Source organism: Dermacentor silvarum, chromosome 3 (genome assembly GCF_013339745.2).
Source record: "Dermacentor silvarum isolate Dsil-2018 chromosome 3, BIME_Dsil_1.4, whole genome shotgun sequence".
Taxonomy (NCBI): Eukaryota; Metazoa; Arthropoda; class Arachnida; order Ixodida; family Ixodidae; genus Dermacentor; species Dermacentor silvarum.
The window spans coordinates 111,842,828-111,861,018 of record NC_051156.1 but is presented as its reverse complement, the minus strand read 5'-3'; the positions used below and the strand labels follow the sequence as shown (position 1 = coordinate 111,861,018).

The following is an 18,191-nucleotide window of genomic DNA, read 5'->3' as shown; positions in this document are numbered from 1 at the left end:
ATTCCTGCTAGATACCTATGTCATCAGGTAATTAGCGCTAGAAAATGGAAACGGGTTTTTTCTTCATCTAACAAAGCCCGTTAGCCTTCACAACATCTGACGCTCCAGAATCGCTGGGTATTACTGTGACTCTGACGCACAACCTATGCGAATGTACTTCCGAGAAATGATAATGCAAATCTGGAGGTGCCATAAAGCGCACGATTTCGCTCGGCAATGGTTTTTGAGGTTAGAACCCTTGACAGCAATAGAGAATTTTTGATATGATTGCAATCATGCTTCTTGATATAAGATATGTATGTGTTTTCACGTGCTTGTTTTCCTAACCTGTGTTGACAATGAATGGAGAAAAAAGCATTCGCGGGGGCGCAGCACTAAAGCTTGTGGGTGCTTTGCTTTGGAAACCCGTGTGATGATGGTTCAATTCCGTCCTGCACCGGATAAAGATTTTTTATATCGTTTCGCTTTCTGTGAAGACTAACCGCGAGTTTCCTGCGACTACCTAACCGTTTCCTTCGGTCGATCCCGTCTATAGCACAGTCTGGGACAGCTGCAAGAAACGCACGGCGATGTGATACCAGCGCACGATGGTACCACCAGTTATATCATACGAGCAATACAGATTTTCCATAGAGGACAGAACCACATTTTTCCCTTCACTGCAGAGAGATCGGCTCAGCCCCGGTAGTACGGTGGTAAGTGGAGCATTCTCGCATTCTTCCTTGTGAAAGCCGCCATTTGAGACTCCGCGCCTCTGGTTTCAGCGCGCAGAGGTGGCCGCTGAAGCTTTTCGCAGTTAAGAACAGATCCTTGAAGAACTGGCACTAGAATTACAGGTGCAGGGTGTAAGGGGAACGCTACCCATATCACATAGTGCGTCATAGTGCCACAAATAATCACCTGTCAAAGCATGCTGAACGTAATCTTGGATAGGAACCGGGGATTGTTGTCCAGAATGCATTTTTTCTTAATTGAAGAGCGGCTTTAAAAATCTAGACGGACGCAAAGTGGCCTAAGTAGGCTAATAATCCTATCGGCATAAAAATTGTAGCTACAATGTTTTGCATAGTAACAGTAAATGGCACGAAAAGGACACGGGACGGAAAGTAAGCAGTAAAGCTTCGCGCTCTTATGTACAGTCTGTTTCACACTTTGAAATCTCGGAGCGCATTGCACCGCGATGCGGAGAGCGCTGGAGTCGGGTGCCGGAAGCAGTTCGCGCAGGCGCACACGGTCGAGGCGCGTTATCTTGAACCGCGTCGACTGCTACGGGAGCGCGCGCTGGCCGCATCGTCGAGAAACGTGCTGCATGTCAAGGGCAGTTCATGGATACTGCGGGCGCTGAGCCGGTAATGTTAACTGACTCCTTCTTGTCGCTGCGTATTACGGTAGCACACGCAGTGAAGAAATATGCGTGCACGCACTCAGTACCTCGGCCTTTCGAAAGAACAAAGGAAGCTTGCTGCCAAAAGAAGTGTGTAGAACCCCATTTTTGCCAATGAAGGCTCAGAGGTTGGCGTCGCACAACGTTTAGTTAACATTATCGGCTCAGTGCCCGCAGTAGCAGTACCTACCCTTGACAGTAGCAGGCTTCCCGATGATGCGGCCAGCGTGCGCCGCCGTAGCAGTCGCCGCAGTTCAAGATAACGACCTCGACCGTCTGCGCCTGCGCGAGCTGCTTCCTGCAGCCGACTCCAGCGTTCGCCGCATCGCGAAGCAATGCGCTCCGAGATTTCTCCTAAGTGTGAAACAGACTGTACATAATCGCATTCCTGTAAATAAACATCGTCAGCTGCAATTCCGAGCTCGTCCCGTCTGGTTGCTTTGCATCGCCTTATTTTTTCCGTGCTGTTTAGAGTCAGTATGGATTACTAACTAGCCAAGATAGCCACCTCGCGTTGTTGCATATGTTTTATTGCGATAGCAATTATATGGACACTTTGACCGGATTTCTGGCGTCGTCGCCGTCGCCGTGAGGTTCCCTATAGATAAAATCTTCGCCGCGCGCCGTATGCCCGAGCGGAAGCGTGCGGGGACGCGCGCTATCACGGAGAGCGAACGCACTCAATCTCCCACGCGCAAGCAAGGAAGCCGGAAGCCAGCGCCGGAGGGAGCGGGGGGGGGGGGGGAGGGGGGGGGCGCACTTTTCCCTGCCACCAACCGCGCTCGTCTCGCCCGCACGGTCTCTTTATCTCCCCACGGCTCTGACCTTTATGCGCCGTGCATTCGCCGCTCAGTTTCCGTTGAAGCGATAGACCGCACGTACCTTCGCCGCGGCGGCGTATATATGCGCTTGCTGCCAGCGTTTTGACAGTCGTTGTGTGCAGTCATTCAGTGTGATCTATTCACGTTTGTTTGTGCGCGCTCACACCACGCTTGTTCATTCAGTTAGTAATAGTCGGGCCACATTTTCCAACGCACGCTACACATGCAATGCTGCCCGGATCGGCAGTGCAGAGCTACAGGTGTGTCCCTTCGCACGGGTTGCCCACGGGAAGCGCTTCTCATCACCACCACCGTTTCACACGCGCCTTCTCGTGGTCATCGAGTCTCTCTTCATGTCGGTCTACTTACGCCGCAGCACACCTGCTTACTTAATCAGCTCATGTTTACTACAATTCATATTGCTACCAAAGCCGCTCACCTTACTTCGTATGACATTGCTGTGTTGCTATCGCATTCATTGCTTCGCCCTTAGGGCGAAACTGTGACATTTTTAAAAGAAATCGTACGTCTTTATTCAGGTGCGTGCATAATAAAAACGAATGAACATAAAAAATATATGAAGCCATTGTTTGTCTAGTAAGTATCTATATAGTCTTACCAAGGCGGTGTACGTTGTTCCTGCTAAGCCGATGGCAATATCAGTGTAGATCAGAGGGACAGAAAGCACTGGAAAGACAACAAAGCAATCGCGCATAAAGCGGGTATTGGAATACGTATATGCAGCACATGTGAGTAATTATTTCATTTTTTATACATTGCAAAGCTCTAAGACATATAGTTATCAACGGAAATGTTCTGTGTGCATCCATAGCCAAAACGTACAAATGAGAAAGTATTATAGATTGTTACTTGCCGATGCAAAAAGAACAAATAAAATAGAGCTGTCAACAGTGCGAGTAAGGGGAAGGGCATCACTATGCAGAAGTGGTGCTTTAGGATGACCGAAATTGCAATCTCCCAAAGGAAATATTACCTGGCAACTTTCAGTAGCTAGGTCTTCATTAGCATATTGTATTTAAATTATTGAATATTTTGAATGCATAGGACTGTTCTGAGTGGATAAATGGGTCCTTACCCTATGCGAATGCATGTACGTACCAGCTCTCACAAATATTGTCCCCACAAGATACGGAATGGATGTCATTACGCGAATGGCACCAAATTTATATTGTGACAGGTTGTCTCTCAGTCCTAAGCATTTTTTATGTTATGTATGTGCATCTCTAAACTTACCCATCCGAACATTTTCTTTGCGTCTTAACTGTTAATGTCTAACAAGTGAATTACTTGTAAAAACTGACGAGAACAAAGAAACAATGGTCACACACGAGCGTTGTATACTGTATCAAGGTTTCTTTGTCCGACGGGTCACAGGGCTCTCAAAGCAACGCGGAAATTGCTACGATTCATGAACTCGACTGGCTTCAGTAACCGATTGTGAAGTGTTGGACGAACGCATATGTTAACACCGAGAGTACTTTCTTTCCTCTTCCTCCTTTCTTTCATTACATTCCTTTAAACCACTTCCCTCCTTTAGGGTAGGAAACTGGACGCGCGTCTGGTTGACATTCCTGCCTTTCCTTCCTTCTTTTCCTCCTCCCCCTTTGTCAAGATGTGAATTACACACACACACACACACAAACACATACATATTGTTACGAGCCATCTTCTCGCAGTGAACTAAAGAAGAAGACGACGATCGGCCAGACGGTGTTTGTTAGCTAGTTTATGCATCTTGGCACCTATTTGACACCATGTCCCACATTGGTGGAGTTGCGGGGTATTCTCGCCAGACGACGGAGCTCCGGAGCGGTTGGCGCTGTGGTGCGACAACCATGGCACACCAACCGGAATCTGCTTCTGCGCCACCGACCACAATTGTGTTAGCCCACCCTCGAGAATCCTAGAACGTTCAACGAGACCGATGGCATCAACGTGGAGGAGTGGCTGACGCAATATGAACGGGTGAGCTATCACAAATATTGGGGCCTGACAGTCATGCTGGCCAATGTGGTATTTTCTTTTAGTGTAATGGCGAAGTAGTGGCAAGACAATCACGTGGCCTAACTTGGGAGCTGGAAAACATTTAAGCAAAAGCTCCATGACTTGTTCGGTAAGGCATCCAGTTGAAAAATGTTTGCTTAAAAGCGGGTGTCAAATCGATCCCATGCTTCCATGGAGTCATGCCTGTAGTATATACAGGTGTAGCAGCGCCACTTTGTCCTTGTCAGTGCGCTGCTACACCAAAACAGTATGATGATTAATCACCAACTAGCCCAACTTTCCACATTACTGTACATACAGGATTTGCTGGCGCTGTGCCGTAAAGCTGGCAGCGACATCCCGGAGTCTGATAAGGTCGGCGACGTCCTGAAGTACATTTGCGGACGACGCGTTCAATCTGCTCATGTTCCGAAATTGTGCTACTGTCGATGCTATGATCGAGGCGTGCCAGCGCTTCGAGCAGGCCGAAATCCGCCGTATAGAATGACCATTAGCCCGGCTTCTGCTAACAGCACCGCGACGTCTTTGTGTGAAGAACGGCCGCAATCTCAACTTTCATCGCCTTCGGCCGAATTGACGAGGATTGTGCGCCGCGAAATTGAAGCGATGGCTCCGGCTGACCCCTTTGCCGGTTCTAACGCCGGCGATTCGAAAATACCTACCGCCGTTTCACTCATGCAACCCATCGTGCGCAACGAATTCGGGAATCTCGGGGTGCACGCGGCGTGCGCCGTGGTCAGTCCTACATCCACTACTGGTGCCCGGACATCGTTCCCTCGTTATCACAAGTAGAAATTCGCTCCACGATCTCTTATAATATATATATATATATATATATATATATATATATACTGTTACACAGAGCCGTTCACGTGCGATCTGGCGAGCTGTGTCGGCGCGCACGAGGGCGTCGCGAACGTACGTGGTGGTTGAGCTGACAGGAAGTAAAGTATCGAGAGGCAGAGAAGGTTCGCGTCCATACAGGAGATAAAACGGGGAGTAGCCAGTAGTGTCATGTCGGGACGAGTTGTAGGCGAAAGTAACGTATGGCAAAGTAGTGTCCCAATCGCGGTGATCGGCGGAGACGTACATGGAAAGCATATCGGTCAGAGTTCGGTTCAGGCGCTCTGTGAGTCCATTCGTTTGGGGGTGATAAGCAGTTGTGAGCTTGTGGTGGGTATAGCAGGAACGAAGGATGTCATCGAGACGCGAGACAGGAAGTATCGGCCTTGATCGGTCAGAAGCTGTCGAGGAGCACCGTGATTCAGGATGATGTCATGAAGGAGAAAGTCGGCGATATCCGTAGCGCAACTGGTTGGGAGGGCACGGGTAATGGCGTATCGCGTCGCGTAGTCAGTCGCTACGGCGACCCACTTCTTGCCTGATGTCGAAGTTGGAAAGGGACCAAGAAGGTCGAGCCCAACACGAAAGAATGGTTCGGCGGGAATGTCTATAGGGTGAAGCAGACCGGCAGGTAACATAGCTGGCCTCTTGCGGTGCTGGCATTTGTCGCAGCTAGCGACATATCGTTGGACGGAGCGATAGAGACCAGGCCAAAAGAAACGGCGCCTGACGCGATCATAAGTGCGGGTGACACCAAGGTGGCCAGCAGTGGGCTCATCGTGAAGCTGGCGAAGGACATTTGACTGCAGATGGGCAGGCACGACAAGGAGGCGTTCAGGGCCCTCAGGATGCATATTATGGCGGTATAAGGTGCCGTCCTGAAGGAAGAACAAGTGGAGGGAAGGGTCGGGTGTGGCGGAGTTGAGACTGTCGATGATAGACCGTAAAGCCGAGTCGCGGCGTTGTTCGTCCCGTATATTAACGAGGTCCGAGATAGACAAGACGCAGGCGTCGGTGTCTTGCTCGGAGACGTCAGGGGAACCCACGGGATGCCGTGAGAGACAGTCGGCATCTTGATGAAGCTGACCGGACTTGTGCACCACTGAAAACGAGTATTCTTGGAGGCGCAGAGCCCAACGACCAAGGCGTCCTTAGGGTCTTTGAGCGAAGAAAGCCAACAGAGGGCGTGATGATCAGTTACGACGGTAAAGGTGCGGCCAAACAGGTAGGGACGAAATTTGGCGACAGCCCAGACAAGAGCAAGACACTCTCGTTCCGTGATGGAGTAATTCTTCTCCGGTGCGGACAGGAGGCGGCTAGCGTACGCAATAACAGTCGTGGCCGCTCTGACGGCATTGCGGAGACCGGCATTGCGGAATACCTCGAGAATGGTGGAGAGGCGCTGAAGATGGCTGTCAAATGTTGGCGAAAAAACAATGACATCGTCAAGGTAGCACAAGCAGGTTGACCATTTCAAGCCACGAAGAAGCGAATCCATCATGCGCTCGAATGTGGCCGGCGCATTGCAAAGGCCGAAAGGCATCACTTTAAAGTGATAGAGCCCATCGGGAGTTACGAATGCGGTTTTTTCGCGGTCCAGTGGGTCAACAGCAATCTGCCAATAACCTGAGCGAAGGTCAATAGATGAGAAATATTGGGCGCCGTGAAGACAGTCGAGTGCGTCGTCGATACGGGGCAAGGAATAGACGTCCTTTTTCGTGATCTTGTTTAGGTGTCGATAGTCAACACAAAATCGCCAGGTGTTGTCCTTTTTCTTGACCAGCACAACAGGAGCGGCCCAAGGACTCGAGGAAGGTTCGATGATGTTCTTGGCCAGCATTTTATGGACTTCCTTTTGGATTATGGCGCGTTCCGCTGCGGAAACGCGATAAGGGCGCCGGTGAACCGGTTGAGCATCACCGGTGTGGATGGAGTGCTGAACAACTGTTGTCTGGTCTAAAGGGCGATTTTCGAGATCAAAGATATCGGAATACGACAGCAAGACCCGGCGAAGATCTTCTGCTTGCGTATGCGAAACGTCGGCTGATGTCATTTTCTCGAAATTGGCACATAGCGACGAGGTGGCTGTGAGAGAGCCGGAAACAGTTCGAGGGCCTTCGACGGCTAACAAAGAAATCGCGCATTCTTGCAACGACGACATGGTGGCAAGCACGATGCCAGCAGGTAGCACGTGGGTAGAAAGACCAAAGTTCAAAAGCGGCAGGCAGGTTTTGTTGTCGCGTACGGTAACCACAGTGTGCGGGAGAACGACAGAGTGCATCAGGACCACGTCGAGAATCGGGGAAACAACGTATTCACCATCGCACACAAGAGGAGAGGGACTTAATGGGACGTACGTGGAGGCTTGCGGTGGCAGGCGGAGGAACTCGACAGAAAATAAGCGGCTGGGAGTGTGCGATAGTACGTGGGCGTCGAAAGGGAGCTCCAGTTGAAGTACACCTGTGGAGCAGTCGATAAGGGCTGAGTGCGTCGAGAGAAAGTCTAGGCCGAGGATCATGTCGTGGGGACACTGCGCAAGCACGGCAAACAAACCAATGATCTGATGGCCAGCAATGCACACTCGGGCGGTGCACATACCAAGAACGGCAGACGAGCTGCCATCAGCGACCCGTACTGTGCCCTGAATTGCGGGCGTAATCACTTTGCGGAGCTGAGTACGGAGAGCAGCGCTCACTATTGAAATCTGCGCTCCGGTGTCTATCAGGGCCGTAACGGTGACGTCGTCCACTTGAATGTCCAGAAGGTTTCGGCGCGTAGGTACAGTCAACAGAGGATTTGTATATCGGGTCACTGATGCAGCGTCACCTCCGGGAGCTGCACGGCTTAGTTTTCCGGAGCGTAGGTGCCAGGCCGTGCAGGGACGATGACCGGTATGGTCGCGGCGATCGAGATCGACGGCCTTGTGGGGACGGTGAGCGGCTAAACCTGGAGTGTGGAGCGGCGGCATCGGAAGCATCGGAAGCATGGTGGATCAGAGCGAGGGGAAAACCGTCGAATGTTGCCTCCAGGACGACGCCAAGATCCAGTGCTCCAGTTTGAAGGCGACGACCAGCTACTCCGGCAGTGACGGGCAATGTGTCCAACGCGAGAGCAGTTGAAACATATGGGTCGGTCGTCTGCCGTCCTCCAGTCAGCCGGGTTTCTGTAGCGCGAAGGGTAGACCTGGTTCTGGGTGACATTTGCAGGGGTACGTTCTGATGTACGAATGGAACAGACGGCCGATGATAATCCCATGTTCGCGAACTCCTGGCGGACGACTGCTTTTATGAGTGACACGGTGGGCAGGTTGGCTGACTGAACGTCTGGAAGAACGGCCGTAGGAGCTAGAGCTTCAAGTTTGCGGCGGACAATACGCGTTACATCTTCTGACGTTGTAGCCGGTACAGGCGTCGGTGGGTCTTCGCATGATGATGTGGCGGCAGTGTTAGGTAGCCGAAGGAACTGGCGGGTGATGCGGCGACTCTTCGCTTGTTCAAAGCGCTGGCATCCCTTAACTATGGCGTCGACCGTCGTACAGTCCTTACACACCAGTAGATTAAACGCGTCGTCGGCTATTCCTTTCAAAATATGCGAAATCTTGTCATCTTCGGCCATTTGTGCGTCAACTTTTCGACAAAGGCCCAGGACGTCCTCTATGTACGAAATGTACCATTCAGTGGTCGTCTGGATACGAGATCCCAACTCCTTTTTAGCGGCCTGCTGTCGGTCAAATGATCTGCCGAACTCACGCAGCTTCACCTTGCAAGCGTCCCAACTTGTAAGATCTTCTTCATGCGTCCGGTACCACACGCGTGCCGTCCCTTTCAGATAGAATATCGCGTTGGCTAACATAACCGTGGGGTCCCACCTGTTGCGGTTGCTGACGCGTTCGTACATGTCGATCCAGTCTTCGACATCCAAGCCATCTGTGTCAGAAAAGGTTCCCGGGTCTTGTGGGTGCAAAAGAATCACAGGAGCCGGTGGTTGCTGCACCATCGACACTTCACTGGTCATCGCGGAGCAACCAAGACGGCGACCGCTTCGAAGTTACGTGCTTGGTTGACGGAGCCGGCACGTTGACAGGTTTACCCGGCACCTCCACCAAATATGTTACGGGGATAACGTTTATTTAGGGAGTTAGTATGGCTATATACAAGGTTTGGACAAGCAGCAGCGACGGATGCAAGGCTGTCGCGCGCCTCTGGCCACTTCGTCGCCGTCGTCTTCGTCCGACCGATAGTAGCAGCCCCTTCACTGTCTCGTGGCAACATATATATATATATATATATATATATATATATATACATATACATATGTTTGTGGTTTATTGCGATAGAGTAGCGATCGCAGAAGTTCCAAGGTAAATGTACCTGGTAGCGAAGCTTCCATAGAAGCCCATACGTTCAAAACATGGCGGTTCATCGGTGGTTCATGGGGCTTAGCTCCATCTATGTTACGAGGGCACACTTCCGGCGGAACAAAAAATAAAGTGCTGTCACAGCCCTTAAAAAGACAATTGACATCATTTTTGCTGTCAAAGGCGTGACATTTATTGAGACGAACGGCCTTTAGAGCTATATTTTCAAATGCCCGCAATACGGCTCGATTCCCGCTTCGAGCTTTTAGCGTGGAAAGCGATGCAGCAACACGCCAGTCGTACCGCTGTCGCGATCACGCCCACACGCAGAACATCGTTTCTTTGCGGCCGAAGAAACCTTTGGGGGCAGAGTGCTGGCCGCATTTTTGGACGCCAAGTCCGTCGACCGGCGCAGTTGAACGAATACAGCCAAGTGAACAATTATCTGGTAGTCCTAAGTCCCTACTATTAACAGCAACAAATTAAGGGACGATGAAACACATCGCTGAAAACACGCAACCACCATAATTGAAAGTTCGACAAGTACACAACGAAGCATTTGAGCGGTGCGTATTTCTGCACACTTCAAGAGTTGCATTTCATTTAAACTGCGAGCGGAGTGAACGGCCCTCTTTTTAGCGGGCGCTGAAAAAAAAATGTTTGTTGGTAATGATAAGTGATACAGAGTTGTATTTGTTTTCCTAACAACATGTATATAAAGATAATTTGGAATTTTACTTTCGTTTAATGAAATCAATTTGTGTCTTGTTTGTTATTCAAAAACGTTTTTTTTAAGAATGTATGTTCGCAACTCACCCAGTCGCGCATCAATCGCTGCTCCCGTCACTGCCCTTGCTGATGGCAGAGACAATTGGTTATGGACCGTTTTGCCCCCAAGCTTCACGACATTGGATGTTTTGCCAAGCTGCCCGAACGCCGCAACCATGAGCGTATGCCGATGGCAATGCCGCTTACGCACAGGTTACTATTTTTCGCTACAATCACCCTCCGCCCAAGAAGAGTTCATCGTGGCCGCTTAAGGCAAAGAGACAACACGAGGACCATAATATGGATTGATGGGTCGGAAGTTGTCAAGTTCGGGGCCAGGCTGGCCCATATCTGTCAATGGTGTGAGGCCACAAGATAATTAGCAGCGGACTTTTCCTCCAGAAAGCGGTAGGGGCTACGGTATTTAGCAACACGTTTAGTGAAAGGTCCGCCTGTGGTAGCGAGTACCCTAAGCTAAACCACAAAACCAGGGGAACAACCAGGGGCTGAAATTGTAGGGCATGTCGAGCAGCTCCATATCGGGCGTACTTTCACATGTAATGGTCTTTCAAGGAAATATACTGTCGATTGGATTAGAAGGTTCTCGTCGTATAGAAGAAAGTAAAAGGAAAATGTTGTAGTGGCTGGTTGCGCAGTATTGTAGGAATACGTTACTAAACGAATAACTTGGTTCCAGTTCGAATGGTCAGACGCGACCTACAATGATAGCATATCGCCAAGCGTTATGTCATGTAGTTCGTTTGCGGATTATATACTGTAGTGGTGTGGTGGGTGCTTTCATATTTATCTTATAAGGCCGTCAAAGCATCGGAAACTATGGCGCGGCTCTATCACTCAGGAGTTTCCGAGGGGCGCTGTGGTGGAGAACGAAATGCCGTAGGATGAGCAATGCAACATCACGGGTAATGGAAAATGGTAGAGCAGCTGTTTTTTATAGCATGTCAGTAGATCCACAGTGACAGTAATAAAGCGGTTACCAGCTGTGGTGAAATGAAGCGGTCCTAATGTGTCGATGCCTACAGAATCAAAGGGTTGACTAGGACAAGGAAGAGGCTGTGACGGGTAAACTTGCCCAAGAGGTGATTTCCGGCGTTGTCAGTGAGCACATGAGCGAATGAACTTCTGCACGTAGTTATACAGGCCATGCCACTAAAATTACAGGGACAGTTGAGGTTGGTATAGAACAGTCCGGCATGTTCCCACTGCGGGTAGGCGTAAAAAGCGGCGCATACATCCACACGAATATGTCGGGCTACGACAAGGATCACCTTGCGACCATTGGAGGGGTAGATTCGATGATAAAGAAGGCTATCACGAATGGCAGTGTGAGTAGCCTGGCGTAGACCGCGGGATGGTGAAGTGGTGGATGAGGCAGAAAGAACACTAATAAGAAAGCCAACTCAAGGATATTTGCGCTGATGCGATACCAAGTTGTACACTCCAAGTGATGGAAGTGTGGGTGAAAGTGCGAGGTGGCTACTACTGTCAGCTGACATCGGTGAGCATAAAAAGGCGCCGCATACGTGTGCTTGTGGCTGGGCCGGTAAAGAACGTGAATGTCGTAACCCTGTAGGTTGAAGGCCCATCTGGCAAGTCATGCAGAAGGATATTTGAGTGTATACAGCCAACAAAGACCGTGGTGGTCAGCGATCACGTCTAAGGAACCACCGTAGAAATAAGACATTTTCCAAGAGAACAGATGATGGCCCAACACCCTTTCCCAGTAACGGAGTAATTAGGGTCGGCTTTTGTTAGACTGCGGCTTGCCCATGGGATGGTATATTCCTCAAATCTTGGTTTCCGTTCCGCGAGCACAGCACGCAGTTCGACTTCACTTGCATCGGTGTAGACCTCTGTGGGAGACACAGGATCGAAGTGGCGGAGTGTGCGTGCTGAGAATCGAATGCAGGGTAATGCCATGAACGCCTCGTCGCCATCTGTGGATGAAGCCAAAGTGTTTGTCGCGTGAAGAAGGTCCGTCATTGGTACATCTATAGAGGCAAAATTTCGAATAAAACAAGCGAAATACGAGCAGAAGCCGACGACGGTTCGAAGTTCCTTTAAGTTGTTTGGTTTTGGAAAGCATCGACTGCGCGAAGCTTGACTGCGTCAAGTACAATGACATCTCGCGACATAAGGCCGAGAGTGGTTAGTTATCAGGCACCAAAATGACATTTCTTTAAGTGGATTTGGAGTCTTGCATGTGTGAGGCATCACCGAACGTGCTAGAGATGGCTGAGATGTGTGCGGAAATCCGCGGAAAAGACAACAACGGCACGTGTTACATTTGAGAGTCCATAAAATTAATAATATAAAGTGAATGGCACATTGCATAGGCCGATAGACAGCACGGTAAATTGCTACAATCCATCGGGACTGAAAAAGGCCGGTTAAGGCCGATGATATGGTGCCATAGGTTAGAGCACTGCACGGGCCGATTTTTTCAGCCCGGGCCCGGCCCGGGCCCCATTTTAGATCGGGCTGCACGCCCGAGCCCGACCAAAAGTTTTATGGCGAGACCCGGGCCCGGCTCGGGCCCGTAAATATTCTACGTTACCCGCCCGGCCCGGCCCACCATCACTTTACGCTAGGCCCGAGCCCGACCCGAGCCCGGCTCGAAACCGGCCCGGGATCGCGTCAAAAAACCCGAGCCCGGCCCGGGCCCGGGTCAAAAAGCACACGCCGTGCCCGAGCCGGCCCGATCCCGTGAAAAAACTGCTCTACTCGGTCCGGCCCGGCCCACGGGCCGGGCCGGGCCCGTGTTCGGGTAAGCCCGAGCCCGTGCAGTGCTCTACCATAGGTACTTGACAATACACGGATAAGCAAGCCCAATACAGAAAAGATATCCGTTCGCGTGCAAACAGCCGATACCATCGTCTATGCGCGGCAACGGGTAAATATCTTGACGTGTGACCTTGGCGTGTTGTCTGCAATGCCGAGGATTGCTAAGGAATCGTCAGGCGCAGAATGGCATCTGGTCTGAAGATGTTGCCTGCGCATCTCGTCGTAGCTCTGTCAGAGGTTGACGACTTCGAGGAAATTGCGAGAGCTCTTTGAAAACAGCATTGGGAATGCGTCGTGTTCAATAGCCTTCATGATGTGCTTCATTTCCTCTGGTTCGGTAATCGGGGCGCCGCTGCACTTGTAAAGCAATACGATTTCCTCGATAGGGCTAGTAAAATTCCCGTGGGCCTGCTCGGATAGAGTGCGCAGGCGTTGCTCTGCCTGAAGCTTTGGTACAGCTGCGCACCCCAAGACATCAATAAAGCTGGCATTAAATATAGGCCACGTAGTAAGAAGGTCCGCTGCATGCTTAAGTAACCAGAGCTTGCCAATCTCCGACACAGAAGACTGCGTTCCTCAAATTTGTGTCATATATATATATATATATATATATATATATATATATCACTCTCGTTTTTGCACTTGGCAATACTTTTCTATGCCCTCGTCTGTTTTAATGCTGTCACGTGAAGTATGAGCGTTCACCAACTAGCTCATGTTTTCCTGCTACTGGAGTATACTGATGTCGGAAATAGATTTTTGGTTTTCTGACAAATAATAATTGCGCAGTTTTCTCTTTTTTTTTGAAGTTTTCGAAAGTGCATGAGCTCCATTATACAGAAAAATTTCAAATTAGAGCGCTTTAATCACAGTTCACGTCACCTTCGAGATCATGAACTAAAAACGAAGTAATGAGAACGTTCGTAGTTGTTCTCAATACTGCAATAATAATTTAATACCTATGTAAACATATATTTCTTGTTATAGTCTTGCTGATTGTTATAGTCTTGCTGATTGTGATAGCAATTATATGGACACTCAAAAGCCGATTTCTGCCGTCGCCGTCGCCGTGAGGTTTCGTATGACGTCAATGAAGATGAAATCGTCGCCGCGCGCCGAACGCTACATGTGCGAGTGAAAGGGCGCGAGGGGCGCGCGCTTTCACGGGGAGTGACCGCACGGCGGAGAACAAACGCGCGTTCTGCGCCGTGCTCGCTTAAGGGCTGCAGAAGTAGGCGTCTCTTTCCTCCTTTACAATCACCATATATGTAGAGCAAACGCGCCTTCTTCCTACGCGCGAGAGGCCGTGGGGGAGGGGGCGGCAGGGGGAGGGAAGGGAGGCGACGTTTAGCTGCGGCAGCAAGTGCCTATTTATATCAGAGGCTCCGGCAACAGTCACCAACGCCGCACGCATTTTGAGCGAACGCGGGCAAAACGCCGACGGCGTCGACAACAGTTCTGCGTGTTGCCGGTGCTGCTGCATGTCCAAGTTTATACAGCTGATAAAGCTAATATCATTTACTCCGTCCACTATAAGAATCCTGGGGCTGCAAATTGAAGCTAAAGGCGGTAACACGCAAACCATCATGAAACTCACGTCCAAAACGGAGAACATGCTCCGGCTGATCCTCAGGGTGACCAACCGCAGGGGAGGGCTCAGCGAGAGCTGTCTCATCAGACTTTACCACGCCTTCCTCATGAGTCACGTAAATTACGTAGCCTCGGCGTTAAAATGGACCAAGAGAGACGCGGCCAAGATAGAGACACTGATGCGCAAGAGCATCAAAAGGGTGCTAGGTCTTCCGATTACTACAAGCACAGAGCGGCTCGATCGGCTAGGGGTCCACAACTCGCTAGCAGAAATCATCGAAGCACAGACCAAGGCACAGGTCGTGCGGCTGTCGACCACCAGGGCCGGCAGACGCATCCTAGAAGAAGCAGGCATAAATGCAGAGGCAGAGTACAACGCACGCAAGGTCGCGCTCAGTGCGTCGGTCAGGGGCACTTTCAAGGTTGAACCGCTTCCGAGAAACGTCCACCCGCAATTCAACGAGGGGCGCCGAAAGGCGAGGGCCCGAGCACTACTGAAATCGACCGCCAACTGCCCGGGACTGGCGGCATTTGTAGACGCGGCCCAGTATGGGCACAGCGACCGGTACGCGGCCGTCTCGATACGCTGGGATGGTACGATCATTAACGCGGCATCGGTCAAGGGGGTAACGTCCGATATGGCCGAACAGGTGGCAATAGCCATGGCAATGAGGGACCCTGAACGTCCTTACGTGTACACAGATTCGCGATCGGCGGCCAGAGCATTCGCCTCGGGCTCCATATCGCGGGAAGCGGCGGCCGTCCTCGGCAACGAGGGAGCCGCGGGTCATCACATCGTCAAATGGTTTCCGGCCCACATGGGGGCCGACGTGCACCCCGACTTTCCCAACGCCTACGAGCTGGCGCACGACCGCGCGCGAGGACTTACGCACCGCGGCGATCGTGGCGAGCGAAGTGGCGGGGAGGGAGGGGAGCACCGAGACCCGCTGCTCACCTTCAACGAAATAACAACGCACTATCAGCTGTCGAGGAGGGCCTTCCCGCTCCCCCACGCTAAACTCAATAGACCACAGTCATCGATATTCAGAATGCTTCATACAGGGTCGTTCGCCTTGAGAGGCAGACTGAGCCTTTATTCACCAGAGGTAGAGCCGCAATGTCCGGATTGTGGCGAATCATACTGCTCGCTAGCGCACATGCTATGGCAATGCTCCGCGTTAAGCGGCACCATGTTCCGTAAAGAAGAAGACTGGGAGGACGCCCTGCGAAGCGACGACCACCAGACCCAGCTCCGGGCTGTCCAGAGGGCTCACGAAAGGGCGGAGGCTCACGGGCTTCCCGTCCCAACGTGGGTGCTGCCCGCGACCCCTGCCGACAACTAAACAAAGAGTGGGTGGGGAGGGGTTCCTCAGGACTCAATAAAGTTATTTCCTCCTCCCATTTACTCCGTATAGCTCTCTACAAATTTGCTATCGCAATTGATGCTTCGCCTTTCAGGTGAAACTGCGACAACTTTTTTATACTTTTGTTTTACTCTTCCAAATGAAGAGTGTACTAGTGCATACGTACTTGTTGATATTGCAATGGCCGCGCTGTAGATTCCGATGGCACCAAGAGTTTGCTGAAGTAGGTAACATGTAAAAACAGAAGACACATATGAAACGAATACAATAAAAGCAAGTTAGACTTCAATTTATAGCAAACATAACCATAATAATTGCACCCTTAGCCGTTGAAAGGAACGACAGAGATCTAAAACGTATTGGAAACAAAAACTGCCTTGACAAAATATTTATGGTGAAAGTAATCACAAGGTTCGATATAAAGTTTATAGAAAAGGGAGGCCTCACGGAATGAAATATAATGGAAGAAATTACTTTCAATTATACTCAAGTTTATATAGGTTTTCGTATGTAACTGCTGTTAGTGAGTGACTATCGCTGTGACAATCGTGGCGTTTGCTATGTACACTATAGTTGCGGCCAGTGCGGCAATCAATGAGGATGCACTCTTGGGTAAGAAGAAGCACTTTAACCAACGCGGAGCACACATTATGCGTGATTGTGTGCAAAAGAAATTAGGGGGCTTCACACTAAGTGGTGCGAAGACTGAGCAAACAGCGAAGCTGGTGGGCCTTCCGTAGCTTTAACTTTGCTTTACTTTGCTTAACTTGGATGGTTCTTAGCTTTAACTTCGCTTAACTTGCTTTGGCTTGACTAGTTCATAGACAAACTTAGCCGGCCCCGAGTATCGGGACGATGCTCGGGGTCGGCGTGCTGTCTTCTAAAGGCTACTTTATAATCCGACGTAGCGTTGACGCGCGCGAGCGCTCGGCATGGCGTCGCCATTCCAGCGAAAGCGCAGCATCGATTAGTCCATCGCTTAGTCGTTTCCCCGGGACTAAATAGAATTCCAAAAATGCGGGGGTAAGCCCGCACCGCCCGAAGGTATAACAGGCGCAAATAGCCAATCATAAAATCACTCTATACTCCGGCGCCAGGTGCGGCCGACGAATCCGGCGTTCGTCGGTATGGTCCAGCTGCAGCCGGCGTCGAGATGCGACATGCTGCCTTTCGCGCCGGCCTCGTCACCCAGAATACACCGCATCTGCGGCTCGTCCAACAAGATGGGCTGGTGTATATTGGTGGATGCACGTGCAGCGAGGTCGCAGTATCGTATCATCCTGACGCTCCTAGTTTCTTATAGCATGCGCGTGCCTCTAGGTGGCGCGGTGCACACGTTGGACTATAGAGGGATATGTTTTCGCTCCACCATAGCGTGACGAACCTGGCGTCGCCAACCTCCACCGACGCTGGCTGACGCGAATGAAAAGATGACGCGAAAAGAAATGGAGGATGAGGTTTGCGCGGGCCCTTCGTGTTCAAGTCAGTCTCCTGCGTTTTTGATATATTTTTGGTGCCGAAAGCCCCGTGCGGACACTTCTCGTTCTCTTCGCATGTGTCGAGGAGCTCTCTAGTCTGCCACAAGGGGTGAGAAACGATAACCGCGCGCGTGAAGATTGACTGCCAAGCAAGTCAGCTGCGTAATCGCATGCAACTTCGACTAATGCATCTTCTGAGGGCCAAGCGAGCGGCCCGATGAGCGCAAAACAAATAGATCATTCAGGAAGCGAGGTCTCTTCTGAAGGTGCCGATGTTGACATCCCCAAGCTTAAAGGTATGCGTGACCGTATTTCTACCAAGCAACAATATGCTCTCAAAAATTGATGACGAGATCGAGGTTCGCATACCGGATCATGAGTTAGAAGTGGAATACGAGCCTGCTGTTGAGCACCACGACCAGGCAATCAGCATGCTTGCCGAAATAACTTGTCGGATTGTGTCGTTGCAACGAGCCGAGAGAGCCCACGGTTTCCCTCCGCAATCATCATGTGCACAGCCTAACGTCTCGGATAACTCTGCCTTAGCGCACCGTTTTGATCGACCGAGTCCTCCGAAGCTCGATATGCCAACATTTAAGGGGGACATATATCAGTGGACTGGATTCTGAGAGTAGTTCGAGCAGACAGTTCATTAAAATACCGCCCTCTCATCAACAACGAAGTTTTTTTACTTACGACGGTATCTCGCAGGAGAAACCACGGTGGCAATTGCGGGATTGCCAACATCTTAGCCTT

At 50.7% G+C, this 18,191-nt stretch overlaps 1 protein-coding gene across 1 annotated transcript in view; it reads right to left on the bottom strand.

Annotated features, from left to right (window-relative positions):
- Positions 1–18,191, bottom strand: part of LOC125943939 (sodium-coupled monocarboxylate transporter 2-like) — a 99,622-nt gene that overhangs the window by 66,894 nt on the left and 14,537 nt on the right. The window contains exons 4-5 of the mRNA XM_049663523.1: positions 16,124–16,175; positions 2,825–2,892 (exon numbers count right to left, since the gene is read on the bottom strand). Coding sequence (XP_049519480.1) covers positions 2,825–2,892; positions 16,124–16,175 — 120 coding nt within the window. The remainder of the gene's footprint in view (positions 1–2,824; positions 2,893–16,123; positions 16,176–18,191) is intronic.